The 16,924-nt window shown below is 40.9% G+C and overlaps 1 protein-coding gene across 3 annotated transcripts; it reads right to left on the bottom strand.

The window, feature by feature from the left end:
- Positions 1-763: 763 nt before the first annotated feature.
- SLC38A2 (solute carrier family 38 member 2) lies at positions 764-15,095 on the bottom strand. 3 transcript variants are annotated; one of them, XM_060166455.1, is made up of 16 exons: positions 14,798-15,085; positions 13,467-13,664; positions 13,098-13,179; positions 12,837-12,952; positions 9,842-9,915; positions 9,647-9,739; positions 9,435-9,516; positions 7,934-8,016; positions 7,478-7,536; positions 7,219-7,386; positions 6,731-6,810; positions 6,514-6,614; positions 5,788-5,912; positions 5,290-5,434; positions 5,088-5,185; positions 764-3,785 (listed from the first exon to the last, which is right to left on the bottom strand). In XM_060166455.1, the coding sequence occupies exons 2-16, from the start codon at positions 13,580-13,582 to the stop codon at positions 3,687-3,689; spliced, it is 1,521 nt and encodes a 506-aa protein (XP_060022438.1). In that variant the 5' UTR covers positions 13,583-13,664; positions 14,798-15,085; the 3' UTR covers positions 764-3,686. The 3 variants fall into 3 exon arrangements, 2 of the variants coding, with proteins under 2 accessions (XP_060022438.1, XP_060022439.1); XR_009543526.1 differs by lacking the exon at positions 5,290-5,434 and having other exon boundaries at positions 14,798-15,095; XM_060166456.1 differs by lacking the exons at positions 12,837-12,952; positions 14,798-15,085 and having other exon boundaries at positions 13,467-13,606.
- Positions 15,096-16,924: the final 1,829 nt, after the last annotated feature.

Below are 16,924 nucleotides of genomic sequence, written 5' to 3'. Positions count from 1 at the left end.
AACCACTCCCCAGCACACCTGTTCTAACTTCCTCTCTGTTTCAGCTTTGATATTTCACTTTTTAAGCCCTAAGTTTTTAAGACTACCAGCAGGCCATACCTGAGCTACCCTGTGTATCTTAGTAACCTTCCTCCCAAGTGTCCATCTCTCAGGTAACCCTCAGCTGGTCTGATTCCTCTCCAGCCATAGCACTTCCTCTCCTTTGCTGGGACTACTCCACAAAGGCTGAACTCACCCAACTTCTTCCCAGGCCTGTTTCTTACTTTATTTGTGCATCAGAAATCACTTGAGTAGCTTTCTGGGAGAAAAGGTGCTCTCCAAACCTATGGAATCAGACTACATACACACGTGCTCCCGAAAACTGCCTTTTTTTTTTCTTTGGCCGAGCCCAGCAGCACGCGGGATCTTATTTCCACAACCGGGGATCAAACTCGTGTTCCCTGCAGTGGAAGCATAGAGTGTTAACCACTGGACCGCCAGGGAAGTCCCCAGAAAGCTGCATTTTAAGAAAGCTCCCCAGATGTGATTTTGATGAACTGCTTAGAGCAGGCCCAAGCCTGGGTCTTCCAGATGCTAAGCATTTTTTTCATTCCTCCTCACACTTGGTTATCATCATTAGGAACTTAAAAGCAACTTAAACTTCCTGACCATTCTCTTCATTATGATCACTAACATTATATGGAACCCTACTAAGTGCTAGGTTGCTGTGCTTACAAAACACACCAGACACGACTTATCATTACTTTAAATAAAACACCGCTACTCAGGATTAAGCATGTATTTATTTTAGTTCAGTTAAAACAAACATAGGATGTTTCATTGAAACGGTGTAGCACTCTTTGCCAACAAGTCATACTGGAATTGTTGGCCTCTAACAGTACAGTGGGGGTATTTACATTATATACAGAAAGCTTAACACACCCAGGTTCTCAAAGGTCTTAAATCACACTAGATCATATTTGATTTTATTACACTAGATCATTTTGTTAACTACTGCATTTTGAAAATTTAGACCTTATTTAAAATTTAAATAAGAGATCTGAACTTGCACCAAGTTTTCATGAAAAAAATGTGATGTTCAGCCAGTCTGTTTATTGCAAATACAATTTACACAGTATTTTAAATTTTTAGTGTTTACACAATTTGTTTATTGAAATCTCTGTACAGGTACTTTTGGGACCATTCTTATAGATACATAATGTGAATTCATCAAAATGCAGTTAAGAAACTTATAGGAATATATACATTTGAACCCAAGACCCAAACCTGACATTATATACAACCTATTTACAAATACATATGGACAGACAATGTATGTACATAAGATTATCATAAATATTGAAAAATAGGTTAGCTTTAATGGATTAATGCTGTTCTATAAATAACATTACAGTTATAACTGAAACATCCACGGAAGACAGTAATGCAAAATGAGGTGACACGACAGTGGTTTTAATACTGAAGACTGCTCATTACTGGGAATTCACTGTTTAGGAACCTCCAGGTAGACGAGATAGCTCCAAGAAAATCATGCAATGGAATTTACCCGTGGCAGTTGATTTTGAACCTCAAACAGCCAGGAGATTGGAGGAGCCTCCCACATCGATTTGCCGTGAGAAGAATTTCTTTTTTTCATTTCTTCCTGGTTGCCATGGTATTTTCTCCCATAAGAAAGGATGTAAACTGTAGAGAACAACTCTTTACTTGGTATTCCCTGGTCAAGTCTTAAGATACACAACGAGCAATTCTTTCCAGGAATCCAACCAGAAGTGCCAATTCTTGGTCTGAGCTAGAGGTGAGGTTCTGGAGTCGAATGGAGTGCCAAGAGCCCAACTGAATGAAAGCAGTGCTGTAGAATCTGTCTTCTCACTGCCTTTCGAGATGGTCCCCACTTTAATTTTCGTAGAAACAAACAAAAACGGACCATTGGTTTCACCCAATGTAGCACTACAAGACGTCTTCCAGTTCCACAAGGGTCTTTGATTACAGACGCATCTTGTCTGTAATTTAGTCACATATAATACAAGAATGCATAACAAAAATCATGTCTGCCACATTTCTGGCCCTTGCCTAAAACTAGAAATGTTTAGTTCAAGAGAACAACCTTATAGCCAGGTGACCAATGAATGATTCCATTATTTGCTTCCCCCAACCACTAATGGAATTATGTATATTAGATTTTAGACATTATGCCTGATGAGCAAAGTACCACATTATTTAATAATATATTCACCATACACCATGACGTACAATAAATGTGCTCTTAAAGCCAAATAATTTTTTCACTTCTAACTGGGATTAAAACAGGAAGGGTGGTCATGCAGTCGGACCAATAGTTACACTCAGGTTGCACTGTTTTCCCTAGCTAACCATTTGTTGGATGTAAACAAGTAATTCTATGTTGTACAAGAATGAGATGACAAGCCAGTGCACATGAGTTTTTTAAAAAGCTTACTGCATGAGAAACCCAGTGGCCTATACGAAGAGAACTTATATTGTACCAAATATTGGTGTAACCTATGGATTAGACCTCTACTGTAGACAAAACATGAACACAACTAAACCATACATTGTCAAGTAATTCACACTTCCAGGAGCAGATGAGCATTTTGAAAAGTTGTACTCTCTGGGTAGAATAGTTTTGGCCTACAGCCATCAAATGCCCATTTTCCACTGCTGGAAGCAATGCCAAAAAAGGGCTGGCCCAAAAAAAACCCCAGAGCTGTTAACACAACTCTGGAGGCAGATGCAACTGAATAAACCCTGTTTTACCCAATTGCACTATTTGGTACCTCAAAATTAGTTATTTTATTTCCCATAGAAATATCTGCATTATCTTCCATTCTAATAGATTGAAGCCATAAATACTTCAGTCTAAATGAACCAAATTATTTGGGGACAGAGAAGAAAGGTGATGATGAGAGAGTTCATCTGATTTGGTATAGCCACAATCAACCAATTATCCTTTCATGGTGAAGTCTGAATGGAAATAAAAACTATGCTCCTATTCATGGTACAATGTTTCATTACATCATTTTCTCTAAAAATTATTTTGGGTAAAAAAAGTATTTGGCTTAGTATGCCTACAAAAAGGCAAATCATTTCATAATACTAGTATTTGTTTTTAAATAACAATGAATTATTTTTTTAACAGAATTCACTGACAACTGCTTTTGAATAAAGTTCAAAAAAAGCAATTTTTAAAGAATAGTGCTTCTGAGGTCTTTAAATATTTTTGGTACAAAAAAATAATAGTATTTTTCCCAATGGTTATTTCAATACTTTGCTGTAAATTAAGAAGAATTGTTTCTCACATCGAATGGTTCCATTAGGCACATTCAAGTAAAATCATAAAATATCCAAGTTAAACAATGACACAGCCAAACATGTGGCTTGATTAAAGTTAAGAGTTCGTCCATTCTCTGGAATGGAATAAAATTGTCACTTCCCTTAACCCGAGACTCGTGGTTTTGTTGTCAATATCCATTTCTATCATACAGAATAGTTTCTTTAAAAACAAAACAAAACAAACAAAGAGTTCACTTATTCTGCACTCAGAAGAACCAGCGAGGAATCTGCACTTCAAAAGGAAGTGAAACTGAAAAATTAGGTGAAATTTCATAGTAGCTGAGAGTTGACTCAACACTGGCATCAAATGGACTATCGAGTTTTAGTGGTGCTGCTGGTTAATGGCCACCTCCAGAGGCATTGTGGACCCAATCCAACACAATCAAGGTCATGCTTCCGGTCATCACCACTACGCCACTTAACAGGAAGAACAGAGCCTGCAATGAGCACACAGAGAAAACGGATCAGCAAGCAACAAAACATATGCTAAATATTCCTTTTTTTTTTTTTTTTTGCGGTACACGGGTGTCTCACTGTTGTGGCCTCTCCCGTTGCAGAGCACAGGCTCCGGACGCGCAGGCTCAGCGACCATGGCTCACGGGCCCAGCTGCTCCGTGGCATGTGGGATCCTCCCGGACCGGGGCACGAACCCACGTCCCCTGCATCGGCAGGCAGACTCTCAACCATTGCGCCACCAGGGAAGCCCCCTCTTTCTACTTTTAAAAATGGGCTTATAATTACTAAAAGCATGTCCATAATACTTCACAGAGCTACAGTTTTACCTTGCTAAAGATAGTTAAACTGTCTTAAGTGAGTGATTAAGGGGTTATCTATAGAGTACTAAGTAACTGTATCTTTGAAACCTTCTCAAACTTTCCCTTTTCATTCCTTTGTATGAAATGAAAGGGTAAACAATTTTCTTTGCTAAATAAATTATTTCATATAATAGAACTGGACTGGGATTTTTACATTTTTTAGAAGGAAAAAAATTTAACTTACAAAATCAAATCCAAGTCATCTTAAAAATGCAGCCTGAGTCGAAGCTGGAGGTTTTTCTAAGAGACATGAGTAGGTCTACTCCTAATCCTACCCCCTTCAGTTACTGCACTACATAATTTACGTGAAATAAGATGATAGTTGTTGGTTCACAAACAATTCTAGTAGTTTACTCAGACTACAATAGTAGTGGCGAATAAGGACTGAAATGCAGTCTTTCTCCTAAATATCCCCACCAGGATCATTTGTGGTTAACATACCATATTCTTTGTAAAATCAGTCGTTATTATACTTTAAAGTGTAATAGCAGCCCCCTCCCTAACCCCCAAGCTTTGCTTTGAAAATGGTTAGTCTCATTTGACTAAATACCCCATTATTTCTCTTTTATATACTCCAGGCCCATTTAAGTGCTGGTCACACAGTAGGCAGTCCAACAAATACTGGTTAAACAACGTTGAAAGTTGAGTCTGTATTATCTTTACTTTACACTCTATCTCTATTCCTATTTCTAAAATATCTAATAAATATCTAATGACTTAAGCATACATATTAGATGGCAAACCATCTCTCACGTCCTCTCCCAATCTTCCATCTGTGAAGTACACAGTTACAGACATATTTGTTTACTAGAAACTTAAAATGAAACTACAATAAACGACATTTAGGAGACTAAAGTTAAAATCAGTTGAGGAACTTCTGGCATTAGATTATTATTATTTCTCCAGTCATAATCTCTCACTCACCCCAATCTTTTGTACAGACTTCATAGGTTCTTTCTTCACTAACTTGATATAAAAGGCAGATGGAAGAATAAAAATTAACATAGCAGCTGCAGATGCACCTGTAAAAGAACATTTACCAGTTCTTAAGAATCACTTGTTATTCATTTTATAAACATTAAAATCCCTGATATTTCAAGCAACTTTGATACTTCCTAAAACTTACCAATGAAACCAAAGATATCCCTAATAGTTGGTACAAAGATGACAAGTAAATTGGTAAATGCCAAGATAGACATTGTAATGATACTATGACGCCACCAACTGAAATCTTTGGTTGCACACAGCAAGTGAGTTATGGAACTCCGGATCTGCAAAAATAAGTGGATAAATAAAAACTGCAGATTTTATTAATGAAAAAAACAAACCCCAAACAACAGGATATATATATCAACTAGCAACTATTTAAATACTAAAATTGTACCCCTCCTCAATTGCTGTTTTCTAAATATCTGAACACTAGAAAGATCACTGTGTCTTCAATTATGGAAAAAAATGTCCCAGGATATGTTTTAAAGATGTATGAAACATTAAAAAAAAAAAAAAACCTTCAAAAACCCACATCAACTCGATACTGCTGTAGCAGTGCTTCCCTTCTCCCAAAACATAGAAATCACACAAATCTTCATGTTTCACAATTCATTCCTACTGAAAGGTTACTTACTGGGAAAATAACTACAGGTACTGTCAGGGTGACAGCCACCAACACAGCCAAACGGACGACGAGAAGCAGAACATCAGCTCCCATGACGGAAGAGTAGGTATGAAGCAATTCTGACTCGACGTGTTCTACAGAGAAAGGCCAAGAAAAAAAAAGCTTCAAGTGTGCTGTCCTCTTTGGAGATTAGTTAGAAAATCTAACTTAACGGGAAAATCTGCACCAAAGTTATTAGCTACTCACAAAACGACCACAAACTAAGAGGTTAATAAGATTAATTTGAATTGGGGTTAATGCAATTAAAATAACATTGAAAAAAAGTTCCTAAATACCAAGGAGAGATTTAGCCACATGACCCCCATTAAAAACAACAGGAGCTAAATAGCTAAATCCCATGGTCTGGCTTACAGTGTGTGTGTGTGTGTGTGTGTGTGTGTGTGCGCGCTGTATTAATCTGAAGCGGGTGGGAGAGGAGAGTCAGGCTGAACCTAAATGCAAGCACATCACGTAAAAAATGCCCTCGAATGGCTAATGGTAGATTTGGGAACGTGGATTCTAGAAGTCACTGACTCAATATACGCTGCAGGAAATTCTAAGCTCTAAATTCAATCGTTCATCACAAATATGAAATATACCAAAACAGACCGAGTTTTTAAAGTGACAGAAGTATACATATAAAAGTATCAATTCCATTTCGTTAACTATCCTTTTTGTAAACTAGACATTATTTACCATAAAACGTCAGGTATCCAAAGAGGGCAGCAAGCAGGTACATGAGAAACATGGCAAAAAATGAAATCTTGGACACGTTCATCATTCTTCTACGGCTGCGGCTATGCAAATTCAAAGGAAAATACAGATGCATACTTTAGCAGCAGTTATAGCAGTAATTGAAAAATTTTCTAGTTTTTCCAATAAATGTATATAAAAGTAGGTAAAAAGCACTCACCCTTTAAGCTCTTCATAAATGGGAAGAACAGCAGGATGACAGACAAATGAAAAGGTCAGAATTGGCACAGCATAGACAGTCTGCAAAAAACGTAAACACTTTCTTAATATCCTGATATAACAAACTCATGTTATCACAGTTCTGCAGCTTGTATTTATATTTATTAATCTTAGAATCAAAGCCTAAAATGATGTTTTCTGGCATAATTAGCTCCCACTCTTCTAATTTTTTCACTAAGTGTGATCGATATCCTCCATTTCCAAATGTATCAGTTATGAACATCAGATGATCATTTCATCTCTCAATCTATTTTAAGCTACAAACCAACACTTTCTTCTCAGTCCTCAATAATGAGCTAATCATGTTTCCTAAAGGGCAGCTATTACCTGATCTTCCTTTACCTTGGGAGTGTTTTAAAATTTCTAGTGGGTATTTTCCCTGTTTTCTTCCCTAAAATCTTCCTCTGAGGACACAAAGATTATAGTTACCTGTGAGTTGAAGATAAAATAATGTGGTTGGCAAGAATCACCTTCAGTCATATTAAAAGCCACATCAGGTACAAAAGCTGTTGGCTGTGCTAAGGTGCTGTTTACGGTTTCATTAATAAGAAAAGCAACTTCTGCAGGACAAGAAATCTGAAATTTCTTGCAAACCACCTGAAAATACATTATTTTGCATTTGTTAGACTGAATAATGTGACAGGGCTTAGAAAAAGAATCTCTAGCTTTAAAGAAAAATTATACCTACCACAATCAGAAAGAACATCATACACAACAGGGAAAGGCCACTGGTGTACCCCAAATATCCTATAAGGAGAAAAAAAAATTGGTATTCATTTACTAAAACAGGTTTAGGGCAAATATAACTCAATTCTGCTTGCAAGACTTCAGTGTGGACACATCAAATTTCTAATTCTTATACAGTAAGATGTAGAATAACTTAAAAATACTTGTTAATAACTAAATCAATAACAACTATCCTTTTTTATTTTTATAAAGCACAAGATGTTGTAAATGTCAACAGAATATTTGGGCCCTTTGGTAACCATCCTGCTAGAATTTTTCAAAGACCTACAAGTTCTGAATGCTGAAATTCACAAAGGTATGTTTTCGGGGCTCTTCAGCTCTTATTAATTTCTATGAAAAGGAAGCCAACCAGCTGGTGAGGCTCATTTCAATTTTCTTTAGAGATGGGTGTGCTCACCTAAATTCCTCAGCAGTGACAAGGGAAGAATGAGCACCAGTGAGACCAACAGAACCAAATAGTCACCGTTCAGATACCACAATCTGAATTAAAGAAAAGAAAAACAAGGTCACAACCAGCCACAAATATACTCAGAATAACATACATTTCTTTTCACAAGACCCGTTTTATACTTTAAAAAAAGACAGGTTTGGAAAGAGTATCGCTTATTCAAAAAGCCCACATAGACAGAATAGATTTCTAACTTTGAGCGCTCAATGAATATTCACTCAGGTTAGAGATGGGATCTCAAACAGTGTAACTTTTGTCCCACTGTTTGCTCTGGGAAGGCTGCCAGCTGATTCATAACATAAAATGCTTCTTAAAGGCTTGACACTATTGTAGGGAACAAAGTGGCATTGTTAAGCCAGTAATCTTATCTTTAAGCATTTTTAGAAAACTGTGTGCCAACTTCATCATGGCTTTAGCTCACTTTTTTTGATGCTGGAAACAAGGAAATTTTATAACAAGTTTCTTTCAGACATTTGTTAGCAAATGTACTTACTAAACATTTCAACAAGGAATTTCTCACGCTTCGATAAAATACATAGGCAAAAACAAAACAACAAAACCCAGTCCCCTAAAACAAGAACTTATTCCAGGTTGCCAAGAGTATGTTGTGACACCTTGACCCACCTTGACTCCAACAGTAAAAAGATCCCTTCTGAACTCAAGAGAAAATGTTATGCATCTCTCCTAAGCATTCTAGCAATGCCTTTTCCTTTTTAGGTAATCAACTACACCATTTAAAATCACTTATTTTCAAATTCTAATTGCCCTGTCAATTGTACTCTGCTCACTTCAGCAATAAAGACCCCCCCACACAGAAAACTAATATTTAAAGATCAGCTTACTAAACTAAATTTCAAATGTCACAGAGATAACCAAACCTATTTTGAGATAATGAGCTGCATGTAAGCTGTGAAGTACATTATCCCTCCTCATGTGTACTTTAGATAAAAACCTGTTAGTCCACTCGGATGAATAACTTCGCTAGAAGGACAAGGTTTGTACAGCATAGCCATACATTTTCTGGTATGCTGCACTTTAAATATATGAAATTTCAAATTCACAAAAATCAGACAGGAATTGATTTTTAATGTAATTCAAAATGTTAATCCTAACTTAGGTTGGGGTATGAGTTATTCAACTATAATTTCTTGGGACAGTAAATATAAAGAGAAAAGGGAAGTAGTTCCAGAAAACCTGTTTTCACACGCAGGTTAGAAATTTGTTATTCAGAGTTATAGAACTAGTATAACTTGTCCTATAACTAGTGTCTTTGGCCTTTCATTCTCAAAGTTTCAAATCAGTTTCTGGCAGGACTTCTTGGTCAGTTTCAACAGGAGCATTTACAAAAAATAATTTACTGATAATCATTTTGTATCCAACTTTGATAAAAATGTATCTAACCATTTTAGACTGTAATTGTTTCTTAGGCGTAACCTTACTTAGCACCTACCCAGTTGTATCTTCAATGTTCATTAATGCCTGGATCACCAAAGGTAACTCATATTTCACTATGAAGAGGTAGCTTGACATAGCTGGAGGAAAACAAAATTATACCATTACAAGTGCAAAATGTGGCATGTGACACCAAAAGTAACGTGTCACCACTCTCCGCTACATAAAGAGCAAAAAAGTCTACCCAAACCGTCCTTTAAAAATTCTTACCTCCAATGTTCTGCATTGTAATGGATCCAGAAGCTGCAAGCTTTCCAACCATTCCAAATGCTTTATGTCCCAGTTGTTCATATAATAAAGACCCTGTAATTTAAGGAACACAGAAGCATGAAGCAAGTATTTTATAAGAGGAAGAAAATCATGACAGGCATAACTGTTTTAGAAATATCAAAAATGCCACCATACCTCCTTCATTGGCAGTCTTCAAAAGGAGATGAACAGAATACAGGGAAAATATTGACACAAATGTCAACAGGATTCTGATGAGAGAAGGAAAAAGGCACAGGGTTATAAATAAGCACGTCTATATTTAAAAACAATTCTTTTTGGCTTTATTTAAACATTAAATATGGAACTTGTCCTAATATTTTGTGTACTAGACAGAATGCCCCCAAGGACAGGTGTTCACTCTCCTGACTAGAGTGTCAACAAGTTCTCTTACCTGGCACTAAACATGCCTGCGTCATGTCTCAGGTAATAACTCTACAGTACTGGTTAAGAACAGGGTTCACCCACTGAACCAAAGGTGCTGGGAGACACTGGAAAACCTAACTTTTCAGTGGTAGAGTTACAAGACTTATATTTTGATTTTGGCACCATGATAATTAGCTGTGTACTTGCCACTTCTCTGCATTGTATAGTTCCTTTTATCTATAAAATGGTTTTAACACCTGCCAGTTACTTGTGAAATACAAATGAGACAGATTCAGGAAAGGTCTTGAGACTACTTGGACCACGTAGATAAGCAAAGGAATGGGACCATAAAGGAAGTGGAGGGAAAGATACTGACATGTTAAGTGTCAGGCACAGCTTTACAAACAAATGGGCACAAATCAGAGAAGTAACTACTGGAACCATATACTACATTGCACACCATGGTATGGAAGACAGGCCCAGTATTGTCAGTTAAACAATGCCTGCGCTAGAACAAGCAGGCTATCAGTCCGACTGGGCTGTCTCCTCCCTCAGTACTTTCGCTTGGATGGAACAGGAGGAAAAAAAAAAAAGAATAGAGAGGAACTAAAAGTTCTCTACTAAGTCACTACGTTTTCCTTTAGGGCACACGTCCTCTCTCATTCCAGCTTTACTTTCTTCCCCCCACGCAAGCCAAGAAGAATATAAATTTCTTTTTATTAAAAGGAACAACAACAAATCAAAATCAGGGAAACTCATAGAAAACTCTGCAAACAAGAAGACAGTCACATTTTCCAAATTCTTTACTGGCAAACTGAATACAGTACCTTATATGGTACTGGCAAAGAAACTGATGTCTCTTAGTTAAACATAGGTGGTAGCATTAAGCTGCCATTCTAATGCCCCAAGTTTCATGGGGTCTAATCTGCAGTGGAAATGACACAATCAGCCTCATCTCTAACTGGACAAAGCATGGCTTAATCAAAGACAATGTTCAAAGTGTGCTGACAAATTCAGTCCTTTCTTTTACACAGAAAGGACAATGAGGAATGAACAGACTTCATAACCCTTGAGGTCACTTTCAACCTCAAGTTGAGTCTACTTTAAAGGGTAAGCTACAAGAGTTGTTTAACCAGATGATAGCAGCTATGTGGCTTTTGAACCATTCACGTCTATACCTCCAAATATACGTTGTAAAATACTGATGGATTTAAAAACTCACTTTAGCACTCTTAATATTATTTAACCATTTATTAAATGGTTCATCATCAAACATACAGACCCTATTAGAGTATAAATAATTTCAAAAGTGCAAGGGTAACATATCAGAATTTTGCTTTCTCTTACGAAACAAAGGTGCCATGTTATCTCATGTAAATTCTGCACCATAACCACACTGGGAGCATTTAAAAACTGCCTCCAGTTTTTATATTAAGAGTTAGGAAGGGTTTCAAATATTTAACAATGATGCCATTCAAGTACCCCACTAAAAACTTTGAAACTCTAGGGTCCTTTCTACAAAAATTCCTGGCTCTTGGTCTTAGATGTCAAAAAGCCTCATGCTCATGAAGCAAGCTGAGTGAATCCTAGCTTCCAAAGCTCAAAGCCATGCTTAACTTCAGCGTGGAATTTCACCACGAAGCAGAGCTTTGCGAAGGTCTGCTTTTCTTTTCATGAACATTCTATTCTGCTAGAAAAAAATAACTTGAGTAGAAGGCACCAGTCAGTTAACTAAAACATATCTGTAGCAAAGAGACAATTCCATGCTACGTGCATATGTGGTTTCTTTGCCTGATAGTAAATCACACTATCTTCCACTGAAAGTTCCTTAGCCAGGAGCCCACAGAAGCCCAATCTTAGTTGCTATGATACAAACATCACTGAAAACGCATACTAAACTTCACATGTATTTTTCTTTTATGCTTGTTTTTTCCTGGGAATAAGCTCCATACTTTTACATTCTCCAAAGGTCAGTGACCCCCCCCAAAATGGTTAAAAAACTGCTGTTCTAAAGTCTTCTACAGCTCCAAAATTCTATTCTAGGTATTTACGCTGGAAAGCACAGGAGTAACTAATTCTAACTGGACAACTAGGGGGAAAAAAAGGGAATTCAAAGCAGGTACTTATTAAAATATTCATCTTTTGCTGTGGCAATCACATAGACCTGGAAGAGATAAATATTAAAAAGAAAACAAAAAATAAATTTAAAAATCACATATGGGTTGCTTTTCAGGGTCCAGAAAATTATGACTCACTTTTCTTAAAAACATGTTCTAGGTTAGACAAATACCACCACACCCTATATATTAAAAAAAAAAAAAGTTGTTTGCTTTATGTACAAAAGGAGCCACAGGTCCTTGGGGAGGCTGTCAATTTACCAAACTGACTTGAAGGATACCATGCTTTTTAATATTTCTTGCTTCAGAGTTTGCCAGAATAAAAATTCTACCCTGGATTTATCAACAGTTCTTTTTAAATATTCAAGCCCTATTCAACTGTAACTATCCCCTTTGACTTTAAAGACTTTTTGGTTTAATTATCGGTTTTAAGAGTTGTCCTAATTTTTCCTACCTAATTGGCTTTTTTGATATCATGCAGTTACGTAGCAGAATAAAGAGATTTTCAGATTTCTCATATTTTAACTTTTAAGCAAATGATTTTTAAGCCAACTACTTCAACTGTAAATTCAGTCTCTGGAGCCAAAATATATGTTGTATCATCATATTTACTGCCCTGCATGGCAGACTCACTACTTACACATACTTACATAAAAAGAGCAATTCCAGTATTAGCCATGGCATAAGAAAGCCCAAGGATTCCACTGCCCACAATCGCATTGCTCAGATTAAATACTGACATTCCAAAGGAAGTAGTACCTGGATGCTACATAGAGGGAAAACGATAACCAAACATATAACAATAATTAAATGGAGAAAACCAGCTTTGGGCAAGTTAGATTTGAAATCTAAGAGTAAAACTATTCTTTTACTCCATAAAGCCACAGAAACATAAATTATTTTTAACTTACAAAGTCTGTTTCATACTTCTTCTTCCCCAAATTCGACTCAAGTAAAAAGTTCTGGTTTTCAGGATCTACATCTGCATAATGGCTACAAAAAAAGAAAAAAAAATCCTAAATTGGATTGAAATATACAAAGGAATGCTTCAACAGAAAACGGTCCCCGCGTTTAGCTGTCACACATCTTTACTTAAATGCGTATTAAGTAGTAGTCGACTTTCACACGAAACCATGTCATGGCAACCACCGGATAATCTTCCAGAGATTACACGCTCTCTCCAAACGCTACAGTAATTTAAAGCAACAGAAGAAGAGTTCCAGGTAAAGAACCTCCGATGCACACAGGCCGTTTTTTAAAAAGCACACAACTTCTCCCACCTTTTCAGAGCAGCTTGTTTGGTGGGGTAGGAGTAGTTGAAGTCACTGTTGGAACTGTAGCTGCTGCTGTCCTCATCTGGGGAAATACTGAACCTTCCCATTTCGGCTTTCTTCATGCTGGTCGGCAGGAGGAATCAGGCGCAGCGAGTAACGCTCGGCTCCTTTTGTCCTTGGAGATGCACTGGCCCGCGCGGCTGCCTGTGAAGGTAGAGGCGGCGCGTCAGGACTGCAGAGCCCGCCCTGGTCACGTGACGCCGCCGGGCGGCGCTGCTAGGCTGATTCATCCCCGGCCAGGCGAGTGGAAAAGTACCAGCCGAGCGCGAAGGGCGGGGGCGCGCGCCGAGGGGCGGAAAAGTACAGACCGCGGAGCCGCGGAGAACAAAGATGGTCCCCCTGCAGCGCTGCGCCTGCGGAGGCCCACGCCCCCCCCGGACCCCGATGACCCTCTCCAACGGAATTTAGTGTTTCTCCCTCTCCATTCTCTCAAGTTTCACGGGAGGGGTGCGGGGGCTCTGTTTTGCTTTTCCCGCAGCCTCCTAGGTCGTGCACAGGCACGCAGGGCAAACATCCCACCCAGGCATTGGCTAGGTGTGCACTGCATGTAGCCCAGGCGCACAGCTCCCCCTTTCTAACATTTACAATAGCAATGCCGCGTAATTCGTCCTTTCACACCTGGAGCCCCCAGATGGCGAAATGCCTCAGCAGCAGACAGACTCGAAGGGGGCGGAAAGGGCGAACATGAGTCCTCTCCCGAGAAAGGGAGCAGAGGGCGCGCAGAGGCGTCAAGGGTTTGTTTACACGCGCACGCCCGTGCCCTCGAGCACACCAGTCCACAGGCATTTGGCTAGCGAGCGCTTCGCCCGGCCGGCCCCTCCTCTGCCCGAAAAGGAAACTGATGCAATATCGATCGCCGATTGTCAAACGTTCCCGCTTGTCTTCCCCAATCCTGGCCTCCGCTACACTAAAAGCCCGAACCCACTCCCGTCGCCCCCAAATTCCAAGACCCGTTTATGTAATTATTTTTATTAATTCAATTCAGTCACAAGACTTGTCGCAACGGAGCCTCGGGGCCCGGCTGGCTCCCCTCCCCCTAACAGGAGGATGCGGCTCCGCTCCGGGCGGGCACGCGGCCCCCGCGCCCCTCCCTCGCCCGGAGGAGGGCCGCGACCTCGGTGCGGACCGGGATCGAAGGCTGGCTAGCACACCGAAAAAGCCCTCCCCAGGAGTAAACGAGCGCGGCAGCTGCCTTCCCGCCGCGGCCCCTCCCGGACGCCCCTCCCCCACTCCCGCCCGGGCCCCGAGCCCTTTGCAGACGCCCCCGCGCGCATTACCTCGGTAGGCTCGACTCCTGTATCCCGGAAACAACACGCAAACGCCTTCGGTGAGTTTTTCTCAAACAAAAATTGTAAAAAAAAGAAAAACAAAACGGAAAATCCAACTAGAGGCAGGAAAGCAATTTTAACTAAACAAGGAAATGGCAAGTTGCCGCTCCAATCGTCCGGCGTCCGCCGTCTGAAGGGAAAGGAGCGAGTGTGCGGGAACGCGTGGTCGGGCAGCTGGCGGTTCTGCAGGAAAAGCGCTCCAGCTCGGCAGCCTCGCGCGGCTCTGGAGCCAGCGGCGCGAGCGGCGGGTTATAGCGGCCGCCTTGGAGGACGCGTCAGTGGGCGGGGCCCCAGCCGCCGGGTGCCTGCTCTTTGTGTATCAACACCACCTGGGCTCCGCCCCCCGCCCGCCCGGGCCCGCAAGGCCCCACCCCGCCCCACCCGCGTCCGTCCCCCGCGGCTGACTCGGGCCGCCTAGACCCGCCCGCTGGCGCCCCCCTCCTCCCGGGCCAACCCCGCTCTGCTGTCTCCTGGTCAGCCTTGGAAAGACGCCCCCCGTGCTTCCCCCGGTCTGTCCCTTTCAGCCCGGACTGGTGCCCAAGACATGCGGTTGTCTTTCAGGAACCTTCTCCTTCAAATACCCTTTTGTCCGAGTTTCCAGCAGGCTTTGCTTTCTCCTTGAGGCTTTTTGGGGACACATCTCACCCACCCAATCCTTTCCTGCCGGTTATTTTTGTGATTTACATGGGGGGTTTTCTCTAGCAAAGTTGGGCCAACGCAGCAACGTTGTCTCCATGGTAGGTTTCTGTTCTCGTTCTTTCTTCTCCTCCTAGACCTGCTTTCACTCTTCAAAACTAGCCTGATTAGGTCGGTTGGCAGCTCCATTTCGGGAGATCCTTTCTATACGGACACGGAAAACCCTATTAAGGGTAAAGCTACGTCCTGCCCAATAAGCCAGACTCCTTGAAAGGGGTCCTTGGTTGGGGGCTTCGCTCTTCCGATGAAGTGTAGGAGTCCCACTTTCCCTTCGCAAACATATTGCAGTCATCCCACCACCCCACCCCAATTGGAGAGCTCTCCTCGCCTCTCTCTCCTTGTATTTACATAGGCGCTGCCTCGGTTGGAATGCTGGTCCTCCCCTTCCAGTGTTGATGTGGTCTTGCTGAGCCAGGCAACTAGGGGGCCCCTTCGCTGTGGAATACTCGGTGCTGCCGGAAAGGCTGGAAACAAAGGCCTCTTAGGAGAGAGAATTGTTGGTTGAATGAATGAATAAACAAACGATCTGACTTACTGCTCTCTTCCTTTTGAGGACGTGGGAGAGATTGGGCAGGGTTGGGTGTGATCACAATTTTTGCTTTCAATGTTTTCCTGAGGAAATCTGTACAACTGTCTATTTCCGTGGCACGTGAGGCTGCGGGTGCCCTCGGCCTGCACCAGTGTTCATGATTGACGTGGGGGGACCCGATTTCCCCTTTATACTGCTTTCTTCCCCCACCCCTTCGACTGGTCAGACCAGTCTCACCTAAACAATACTCTTGCTTGCTTTAGTGCCCAGCTTCTCACCATCACTCAAGGCTTAGTCACTGAGCCTCAGGAAAGCCTCCCTCGTCACCCCTCTTATTGCAGGGACTGTTTTCTAACCCATGTGGCGAGCGAGGACTTTTTAAAACCTATGCTGTCGTGTACTCAAAATTGTTCAAGTTTGTAGTCTTACCAGGGAGACTGTGAGCTCCCCAGGGCAAGTTTGGCACTTGATACACATTTGGGGCTGAAAAAACTTACCTTTCTTCCACGCACATTCCCTAATAACACCGATCAACTCTTGTCTGGAAAGCAATCTTAGTAGTGGGTTAGAGAGGACTCGCTGGAAGTTCCTTTCTATCAGGTTTCAACTGATGAAAATCAAAAGATCTTAAATCAGTTCTTCATCCAGGTTAGTCCCCTGCATAGTCAGAGGTGGTTATGGTTGGCAAATCCTACTCTCAGACTAGTTCTCTTGTCCATTGGATGTTTTGGTGGTTTGGATTGCAGTGCAGGCTTAAGGAAACCTGTAAAATTGAGGGGGTGTGTGCGTGTGTGTTGGGGGGAGGCCTGTAATCCTGTTCTGACTTCTCTATGACAAGAACCTGAACAGTA

This window comes from Lagenorhynchus albirostris, chromosome 11, assembly GCF_949774975.1.
Source record: "Lagenorhynchus albirostris chromosome 11, mLagAlb1.1, whole genome shotgun sequence".
Classification (NCBI taxonomy): Eukaryota; Metazoa; Chordata; class Mammalia; order Artiodactyla; family Delphinidae; genus Lagenorhynchus; species Lagenorhynchus albirostris.
This window is presented reverse-complemented; position numbering and strand designations above follow the sequence as displayed.

Bases quoted from the DNA above. Each gene is read 5' to 3' on its own strand.
- SLC38A2 (XM_060166455.1), bottom strand. From the start codon at position 13,582: ATGAAGAAAGCCGAAATGGGAAGGTTCAGTATTTCCCCAGATGAGGAC. The intron at 9,517-9,646 runs GTAAGAATTTTT...GTTTTCCTCCAG, and splicing joins TACAATGCAGAACATTGGAG to CTATGTCAAGCTACCTCTTC. The intron at 6,615-6,730 runs GTGAGTGCTTTT...GAATTTGCATAG, and splicing joins ATTTATGAAGAGCTTAAAGG to CCGCAGCCGTAGAAGAATGA.